At 44.4% G+C, this 10,299-nt stretch overlaps 1 protein-coding gene and 1 pseudogene across 1 annotated transcript; one reads left to right on the top strand and one right to left on the bottom strand.

Moving 5' to 3' along the window:
* Positions 1–406: 406 nt before the first annotated feature.
* Positions 407–1,786, bottom strand: LOC126617152 (L-type lectin-domain containing receptor kinase IX.1-like). Its single transcript, XM_050285197.1, has 5 exons — positions 1,776–1,786; positions 1,528–1,650; positions 1,361–1,485; positions 1,169–1,241; positions 407–1,064 (listed from the first exon to the last, which is right to left on the bottom strand). Exons 1-5 carry the CDS (start codon positions 1,784–1,786, stop codon positions 407–409), a joined length of 990 nt encoding a protein of 329 aa, XP_050141154.1.
* A 3,808-nt stretch (positions 1,787–5,594) lies between these two features.
* On the top strand, positions 5,595–7,079 carry LOC126617451 (uncharacterized; annotated as a pseudogene).
* The last annotated feature ends 3,220 nt before the right edge of the window (positions 7,080–10,299 follow it).

Consider the following 10,299-nt stretch of genomic DNA (forward strand, 5'->3'; position numbering starts at 1 on the left):
GGTCATATTTGAGTATTGGGTTTTTCTTTTGACGCTCTTTCTCTGTGCATTTTGGCATGTAAGTTTCTGAATGCCCTGGTACAAAGAGCCTCTCTTTCACTTACTGCTTTCCCAGTTCAAACCCTCTTGCAATCTCTTGTTATAAATTTATGAGTATAACATATAATTACGACATGATGGTAAGTTCATCATCATCAAAGTAATAACTATATATGTCGTCGAACATATTTACTTAAAGATATTCACTATAAAAAAATGTATTACACGCAAATTTATATATTCATATAACAGAGTGAGATTGAATTTACCTTGTATACAAAAGTGAGGCTGATGGAGAAGAATTGGATGCAGAAGATGAGGTGAATTGTGAGGAGTTGGTGTTTTAACCATGACCCGAAGACTCTATCTAACGTCTTTCCAAATCAGTATTGTAACTCGACGAGGTTGAAAATGATACCGGAAGAGATAAGTAGCTGGCCACCGACATCTTTGATGGGAGAATGGGGAACGGAACTTTGAAGTTAAGTACTTGAATTGTTTGTTGTATCGAAGGCCTCATCATGTAATCCGGATGAGCACACCATAGCCCAACAATCAACAAACACTCCATCTGTTTCACATCGAACTCTCCACACAATTTAGGGTCAGCTGCTTCAATGATTTTCCCTTCTCCATAAAGCTCCCAAACCCACTCCACCATGTTAATTTGAGTCCTTCCAAACTTTGGATCAATGGGTTTTCTCCCGCAAGCTATCTCCAAAGCAACAACTCCGAAGCTGTAGACATCTGTTTGTTTGCTTGCCTTTCCTGTGGTAACGCATTCTGGAGCCATGTATCCCATGGTTCCAGCTAGAACTGTTGTTTGCGATTGTTTGCCATGATCCACAAGTCGAGCTAATCCTAAATCCCCAAGTTTGGTGTTGAAATTTGAATCCAGCATAATATTGCTCGATTTAATATCCCTGTGCAGCACACATTGTTCCCATTCTTCGTGTAGATAGAACCCATTCTTCGTGTAGATAGAACAACCCGGATGCCAAGCCTTGAGCAATTCTGTATCTTGCCTCCCAATGTAACAAGGTTTTCGGTTTGAACAAATGGGAATCTAAGCTTCCGTTGGACATGAACTCGTAAACAAGCAGGAGCTCTCCTTTTTCATGGTACCAACCGATGAGTTGCACCAGATTCCGATGCCTGAGTCGACTGATGATCCTTACTTCTGCCGCGTACTCCTTCATCCCCTGTCTAGACCGACTTGACACCCTCTTAACAGCAACATACGAGTCCAAGTCTTTTATGAACCCTCTATAAACCCCACCAAATCCTCATTCTCCAAGCTTTTCTCCCTCATCGAAATTACCCGTGGATTGAGCCAATGTTTTGTACGAAAACTTCTTCAGGCCCATCCCCTTCTCGAATTCCTCATCGATCGAGTCATTCACCATAGAATCCTCATCATCACTACTTCCCCCTGTTTTGCCCTTCCTCCAACAAATGCACCGAACCAAAACCAACCCAACAACCTACCCAGCAACCAGTCCGACGTTGACCCCATTTCTTGGCTCGGGCACAACAATGGGGTTCGGCTCTGGCACGGGAACCACTGGCGCTGAGTTGTTAAACTCATTCTCACCGCGCAGTTCTGCAGAGCTAAAATTCCATGAGTTGATTTTATGTAAAGCTGTTAAAGCCCCTGTTGCGGCAGAGAACCCAACAATAACATAACCCTGCAAGTACTCATTCAGGTCTACAATGTAACTAATATTCCTCCATACTGGGACACCATTTACAAAACTAGTGTAAACAACACTAAGAATTTTTGATCCAGAATCGAAGCGAATCTGAGCAGTATTGACCCTTCCGGTTGTAATGGATCCATTCCAAGGCTTTGTAACTGTTCGCAGGAATCTCCTGGCGGACGAGCACACAGCTCCCCTGGGAGAATGGCGTCGGTTGAGGGTATCTGTCGTACTTCTGCTTTCTTCTCGGGCTCGCTCGGGAAGCCTTTGTCGGGCAGATCTTGGTCGGGCAAGACACACTTCGGGCAAGGCTCGTCGGGCAGTTCTGAAAGAGAAGGACAAAGTTAATTTGAAAGGGTGCCTTTGTGGGGCCTTAGATGTAGGCCTTAAGGCTCACAATCAAGTTTAACTTTGTCGTGCTCAGGCGTGCCACTGCCATCTTCAATATGGCAGATGTTGAATGGGTGTTAAGCTTTGATTGAATATGTATACGCCCGAGAAACCAAGTTAGATATAATAGGTGCCTTTGTGAGGCCTTAGGTATAGGCCTTGAGGCTTCCTGTCAAACTAAACCAGCGCTTGGATGTATCATATTTGGTATTTTATGGTTGCCAGAGTCTTATCACTATTATACTTTTGATTATCTGAATCCAAGAGGTAGGACGAACCCAAATGAGTGCCTTTGTAGGGCCTTAGGTATAGGCCTTGAGGCTTCCCATCAGAGTTAATCCTTATAATCGGACCAACTAGACCACAACATGAAATGAAGCTAAATAGATGCCTTCGTGGGGCCTTAGGTGTAGGCCTTGAGGCTTTCTATCAGAATTCACTCCCTGCTTAAGCCTTTTCTACGAATCAAGATATAATAGCAACAAAACGGAGAAATAGATTGATTACTTGCGCCCCAAGTAACTTCGGACTTCTCGCTTATCAAGGATTGTTGTGGATGGGTTGAGTCCACATAGAGTTCCTTTTTATGCCTTGAGGCCAAGGACTTTTAAACTGATCTTTAAATTACATGCCCGCCGGGCTTAAGACTTAGATCTGATTTGAACTCTGACGCGATTCAGATCGGATCCAAGTGCTGAAGACTCATTTTCATTATGACTTTGCTAGAAATAACTTGTATATAACTGGGAATATATAACATGTTATTGTGCTTTTAAAAGAAAGAAAAGACAAAGACAGAGCAAAGATAGTCGGGTAAGTTTGAACCTTATCGGCCAAGGCTGAACTTCTTACAAAATCTATCTTTGTGGCTTTGTCAGAGGTCTGAAAGCTTTTAGAGGGGTTGACGGGGGAGAAGAGGATACAAAATGAATCGATACCACCATGAACAAGGTAGCAGAGCTATTACAGGGGTTTGGGAAGGTTTATCCCGAATGGGATGAAGGCTTGTGCTGACTACAGCTTCGTTGAAGGTAAATCTGGCTTGAGCAGAGTTTTGGCTTTTGTTTGTTTGTTTGAGTGTCCTTAATTCTGTCTTCTCTTCCTCCTTTTATAGACGACTTCAGCTTGGGTTCCTGTAGCAATAGCGGTTGCCCGAATGCGGTTTGGTGATGACTTACTAGCTTTTTTACATGAATGCCACCAATAAAGTACTTTATTGGGCTATGTAGTGACTGAATAACCTACCCTGTGGTCTTTGAGCAGGTAAGCAGGTGGCCTTTGTAACTTGTGCCCAGCCGAAAGCCTCTTTCTTGCCTCCTAAGTTTTCCTCTGGGCCTTGGGTTTGGGCCGACTTTCTCTCTGGCCCAAAGTTCAGATTTTATCCCAAACAGTGCCCCCTTCAATTGATGTTAAGGTTGGGATCCCAAACGCCAACATTAAATGAAAGAGACCCCTGTTTTAAACCCTTAGAACTCTTAAAACCCTTGTGAGTGAACTTCTCCGTTCTCTGTGTTTCGTAAAAAGAAAACCTTTTCTGATACAACAAAACTTCCAAAATTCTTCCATCATTTCTTTCTCGTTGTCCGACGAGGTTGCATCTTTACCGTTCTCCTTGTTTTTCTTCCCCACGGCCTTCATTAAATGGCCTCAGGATCCGGCCAAACCCTACCATCCTACGAGTCTGGTGAAGGAATTGCCACTCTACGCCGTCTGCTCAACCGGCTGCATCGTCCGCGGGCAGGTCTGCATTCTGAACTCTTCTTTGAGATGCATGGGGTTCAATCTTTGGGTCCTGCCTGGATTTCTCGGGTTCCCTCAGTAGTAGAAAGTAATATGCCTAGGGGAAACTGGTTTACCCCAAATCCTTATTTGGCCGACTCGGGCATTTCTTCTTCTAAGTGGTCTTTTCATCGTCGAGGCTTTCCCTTGATGAATGATCTTGCCTGGGCCCAGTGGATTGACGAATTGGAACCTTCCTTCAAGCAGAAATGGATGAGTAAAAGCATCTACGAACTGATTATGCTTTCGAAGATTTCAATTACTCCTAAGCCCGAATTGCTTGCTTCTGCCCTCCTCTTTTGGAATACGGGCACAAACACCTTCGATTTCCGTATGGGTCCCATGTCTCCCACCATTCTTGATATGGCCCAAGTCTTCGGGTTGAGGCCATCGGGCAGGGTGATAGATGTTACTCAAGATTGGATTCCATCCTCTACCACCGGAGGCTCAAGTTCTTCCACCTACTTCCTTCCTCTCAGCTATAACTCAGTTACTTTCAAAAGTTATGGGACCTCCTTTAAAGGATTCATCCCTTTTGTCAAGAAGAACTTCGGGGCAGGCTCTCCTCAAGCCGACAAAGATCAAGAGCATATGTACTTTCTTCTTTACTGGCTTAACAAGCACGTCTTCCCCAACAAATCCAAGGGGGTACGGGTAGAATGGATCCCCTTGGTAGAGGTTCTTCATAATTTTGATGACATTGCCACAGGTCAATTCCTTCTCTCCCATCTCTATCACCTTCTTTTTGACATGACCCGGGATGAGCCCTTTGAGACCAATTTGAACGGCCCCATCTGGATGATACAGATTTGGCTACAATGGTATTTTCCAGAATTTCGGGCTATTAATCTAGAGTTTCCAGAGGGTGTGGCCCCTGCCCGAATCCTGGCTGAAGCTCCTCCTGTAGATCATTCCACCTTTGCATGCTTCTACTTTTTCCGAGTCTGCAGGACTCGATCAGACTTGGAATGGGGTGCATCGGTCTTGAGGAGATATCCTTGGTTTTCTGACCAAGCCTTCCAAGATGCCCCTGGTGAGGATGCTGCTCCCTTCTGCAGGGAAAAGTTTATCAGTTGTATTCAGCCAAGAGACTTGGCCTGGGGGGTCCGGGGAAATCGGTATGATCGAGGCTTGGAAGTGTATCATCCTAACTTCTGCAGCAGGCAACTAGGATTTAGGCAATCCATACCTGTCCCATTCTTCGACTCCATCCATTGTGGCACTTCATTTCGGTTACAGACTCCTTCTGAAGCAATATTTCGAGCTGCCCGCCGTAGTTTGGACGTGATGAGCCAAGCAGCCCGACAATCCGTTGTTCTTAATTTCGAATGTACCTCGCTGTTTTCCTCTTGGTGGGAGGAAAGGTGGACTAGAAAATACGGAGGAGATTTGAAAGTGAACCACGATCGCATTTTTAGCCAGCTTTCTCTTAAATCATATCCTAGCTCGGGCGAGCTTGCAAATTGGAAAGATATGATCCAAGAGAAAAACCGATTACTCCTAATAGGTGACTTTCCTCCCATCCGATTTTGCTTTCCTTGTTGTTTACTTTCCTCACTCTTACCTGTTTCTGCAGCTTCAGTTGATACTGAATCCGAAGCCATCAAATCAGAGAATGATTCTGCTGATGCCGCAGTTCTTCATGGTGCTGCAGCAAAAGCTGAAAGGCGGGAAGCCGGGGAAGGGACAGACGTCTCAGAATCTCTTGGGGATTCAGGAGCCGAAGAAACAATTAAAGAAATAGCCAAGGATACGATCAAAGCATCTAAACGAAAGAGGGTGGCCATAACTAAAACCACAATCTCTGATCCAGCACTTCCTTCAGCAACCACACGACCAATTCTTACCCGAAAGAGTAAGCGGGCAAGAGTCACCGTGCCTCCTAAACCAGCAGCCCCATCTGCTCCTGTTTCTGAAGCGGGTAAAGAGACAGAACAATCTTCCAGTGAGTCTCTCCTCTTCTGGATCAAATGGCTACCTTTCTCCCTTATCTGATTATCCCTTTATCACTCAACAGGACCTCAAGCTTCTAAAAGGTCAACCCTTGCTTCTAAGAAGGAATCACGAAGGGCTGCTACGCCTAAAGAGGTATGACTTCTATCTTTATACTTTCTTATTTTCAAACCTTTCTGAATTTTGAATAATTTGGCTTAGGCTACAAGGAAAGAAAGTCTTTCTCCGCAACCTGCCCTAGATGCAACCCCTTCTTCTCAATTTGATCCTTCCACAGGAATCATGTTGCATTTTGTGGATGAGGATGATACTTTGGTGAGTTACTCTTTCTTTTCATTTCAACTTTGCACATTGCTACCCAAGTAACTCCTATCCATGTTCTTTGCAGCCATCTTCGGGATATGAACCCCTTCCCCCGTCAGTGGCCTTGGATAAAGAACCTATAGTTCCTGAGATCCCTGTAGCTTTAGACACAACTATTCGCAAGCGCTTACTCGCCAGACGGTCGATGAACCTCCTTCTTCTCCTCAAAATCAACCTCAGGTGCTGGAATATTTTCTTCTTGTTTCTTCCTCTGGTGACCTTTTGCTGATCATCACTACTTTCTTCGGATACAACCAGGATGTAGGCACAGGTTCAGGCACAACTTTCCCATCTGTCGCTGGTGGTGAAAAATCTTCACCTCGACAAGGAGTTAGTGCATTCTCTGGTGAAACCCCGGGGTTAAGTCAGGTAACTTTCTTCTCTCCAAAGCCTCTTTTGCTTTGACTTGTGCATAGTTCATCTTGTCCTGATCCTGAAGTTTTGTAGCGAGCTTCTCCAAAAGAAACTTCCCCTCCTCCAATGGCCCGTAACCCAAGGTGCTTTCAACCTCCTTCTTCCTCTGGAGATGTTGACACCTCCCTGTCTAGAGATGAATCGATTGAACAAACAGAAATTGCCCCTTCCATAGGCATTATTTCACCAGAAGAAACTGTTATGCCGGACCCTTCTCCTTCTTCCTCTGATCCTGCCAAGTTGCCCAAACTCTTCGAAGCACTCGGGCGACTTGAGACGCGGTTGAAGTCTTCAAAGCAGGCTTCAACAAAATCTATGTCTTCGGAGCAGCAACAAATCTTTCAAACATGGGCAAAGAAAGAATTCACTGCATCATTTAGCCTCAAGGCTCTCTGTGACCTCGAGAGAGTCATTACTGAGTTCTTTAAAAACGATCGCTTATCCAAGCCTTAGTATGATTCTTTCCTTTCTTTCTTTGAAAACTTGAGGGCCCTCAGGGAGCAACATCAGAGAGTAGACCGGCTGGCTAACCGGGCAAAATGCTTCATAGAGAGAGAATCGAGCTCCTCTACCCAAGTTAGTCGGCTGATGGAAGAGAGTATGCAGACCAAAGAACGGATTGAAGTTGTTTCTTCTGAAATTTAGAAGTTGGAGAGACAACTGATGATCCTTAAGGCGGAGCAAACAACTCTTCTGGATAACCTTGAGCAACAGATCGAAGGGGTGGAAAAAGCGACTTCAGAGTTAGAGCAAACCAAGTCTGAACTTGTAAACAACCATACTGTTTTGGCTGAACCAAATAGGATTTTTACCATCATGCGAACATACCATTCTAGAATAATCACCTTATGTGAAGATGTAAAGTTTTTGGAATAGAATTACTTTGTAATCTCTTTTTGTTTTAGAATGGATATGTAACATTCCTCCTGTTCTGCTCCATTTGGATAGGCCTCAGGCAACTCTATGCCCTCTTGCCTACCTGTTTTTCTCCTCCATCTTTATTGTTGGCAATCTTAGCCCCTGCCCCCAGGTCCTTTCAATGGCATTTTACTCTATTGATAACCCCGACTCCTTGAAAACGAGGTCGATCATGCTAATAGGAGCTTCGGGGAAAGGGTTAGTATCCACCATCATACTAGCCTGAGGTGAATCGAGTAGTAACTTCCCCTTCACTATAAGATCATGTACCCAGTCCCTAAACTGGACACAATTGACTATAGAGTGGTTGAAGGTATAATGCAACTTACAATACTTCTTCCCCCTGAGTTCCTCGGGCTTGGGCATCTTTTTGGTGTTGTCGGGCAAAATGACTCTTGCCCGCACAAGTTCTTCATAGATTTCTGGCGCCTTGGTTAGATCGAAAGAATAACTTTGATACTTTGGGGGTTTCATGGGTACGAACCCACCATCATTCATCACGATCTTCTGGTCCTTGACTGGTTGGACTAACCCTTTGATCGTCAATGGCTTGAAGGGTGTGGTCATCTCAGCAGCACACACATCTATACTCTTCTCCTCATGATCATCTTTGCATTCGGGTCCGGCTTCCCCTACCTCTACATGGTGAATAGTAGCTTTATTTTTGTAGAACGGAGGAGTTTTGGAAGTATGTTTTACCTGATGTTCCTCCTGTAACAGCCTCTCATACTTAGTAGCAGCAATCACCAACTCTTGTAGCTCATTAAACTGTGCATCATAGAACCTTTTTCTCAAAGGTAATTTTAAAGCCCTTTGAGCAATGGATATGAGCTGTGCCTGGTTGACAGGGAACTGACATCTCATCCTTGTCCTTCTGAACCTCATCATAAAATCTTCGGTGGACTCATGATCATATTGTTTCACTTCTACCAGATCATTAATGGTGAGCTCTGGCTCTATCCTGTAGAACTGTTCATGGAAAGCCATCTCCATTTGCCCCCAGTTAGCAATGGAATTGGGGGGTAATAGAGAATACCATTGAGATGCCAATCCTGCTAGTGAATTTCCAAACAACCTCAATTTGTAGTTTGGATTGTCCTCATACGCCACACAGTGATTAGAAAATTTGAAAATATGATCTCTGGAGGACACACTGCTATCTTCCCCTGTGAAAGTCGGGAATGCGGGCATCTTGAAATTAAGAGGGAATGGATTTAACTCATCGATATATTCAGGATATGGCTTCTGGTAGGTAACCCTGAATACTGGACGAACTCGAGGCTGGACATTTTGAATCACCGTTCTTCTTAACTCAGCCAATTCTTCTTTTAGTTGCTGAGTAGCTAAATTATCATTTTGGCCATGGATAGCTGACTCAATCTTCGGACTCCGGTCATTGCCCGCGTTTGCTTCCCTCCTGGTTTCAGATTTTCTCTAGTTAGATCCTCCACCTTTGTTGACCATCGGGGGTGGCCTATAAGGTAGAGGTTTATCTGACGTAGTAGTGGTTGTTTCTTTCCCGCTAGTTTCTCCAGCCGTGGCTGGCAGTCCAAACTTCATTCTTTCTTGTTCGCTCTGCCTCATATTATTAAATGATAATAATGGGAAGCTGGGAAACTCCTTTTCTGAAGCTGACTCCATCACTGCTTGACTTCCTTCAGGTATCACCTTCTTCTTTCCCCTATCCTTTTCTTCTTCTAGTAGTGGAAACAAAGGAATGATTGGCTCACTTCTTATAACAACTGGACTCATTCCACTTCCTTGAGCACCCTTTGGAGTAGAGAACTCCAAATCCAGCCTCATTTGTAGATTTCCTGTAAGCATACAGAGTCTGCTTACTTCTCCCTTAGTCTCCAAGGAAATTCTTTCCATGCTTTTCAACACTTGGATCATTGTAGCTTGCAGTTCTTCATTAATCTCTTTCCCCTGTGATTTCTCAGATGTAGTCGAACTACCTGAGACCACCTGTCCGGATGGGGATAAAGGATTTTCTGATTGTTCTGTCATCTGGAAAAGATCCTTCTTGGCTTCTTTTTTGGCAAGTTTATAGCTTCTCCTTTTGGACATGTAAGATCTTAGAAGTGTAGCTGTTTCTTATCCCACCGGGCGTGCCAAAACTATGTTCGTCGCAGGAATCTCCTGGCGGACGAGCACACAGCTCCCCTGGGAGAATGGCGTCGGTTGAGGGTATCTGTCGTACTTTTGCTTTCTTCTCGGGCTCGCTCGGGAAGCCTTTGTCGGGCAGATCTTGGTCGGGCAAGACACACTTCGGGCAAGGCTCGTCGGGCAGTTCTGAAAGAGAAGGACAAAGTTAATTTGAAAGGGTGCCTTTGTGGGGCCTTAGATGTAGGCCTTAAGGCTCACAATCAAGTTTAACTTTGTCGTGCTCAGGCGTGCCACTGCCATCTTCAATATGGCAGATGTTGAATGGGTGTTAAGCTTTGATTGAATATGTATACGCCCGAGAAACCAAGTTAGATATAATAGGTGCCTTTGTGAGGCCTTAGGTATAGGCCTTGAGGCTTCCTGTCAAACTAAACCAGCGCTTGGATGTATCATATTTGGTATTTTATGGTTGCCAGAGTCTTATCACTATTATACTTTTGATTATCTGAATCCAAGAGGTAGGACGAACCCAAATGAGTGCCTTTGTAGGGCCTTAGGTATAGGCCTTGAGGCTTCCCATCAGAGTTAATCCTTATACTCGGACCAACTAGACCACAACATGAAATGAAGCTAAATA

Source organism: Malus sylvestris, chromosome 3 (assembly GCF_916048215.2).
Source record: "Malus sylvestris chromosome 3, drMalSylv7.2, whole genome shotgun sequence".
NCBI lineage: Eukaryota > Viridiplantae > Streptophyta > Magnoliopsida > Rosales > Rosaceae > Malus > Malus sylvestris.

What these genes read in the sequence shown, in the direction of transcription:
- LOC126617152 (XM_050285197.1), bottom strand. An exon ending in AACATTGGCTCAATCCACGG is followed by an intron (nt 1,242 to 1,360) that starts GTAATTTCGATG and finishes CGGTCTAGACAG; the next exon opens with GGGATGAAGGAGTACGCGGC. An exon ending in GAATCTGGTGCAACTCATCG is followed by an intron (nt 1,065 to 1,168) that starts GTTGGTACCATG and finishes TTACATTGGGAG; the next exon opens with GCAAGATACAGAATTGCTCA.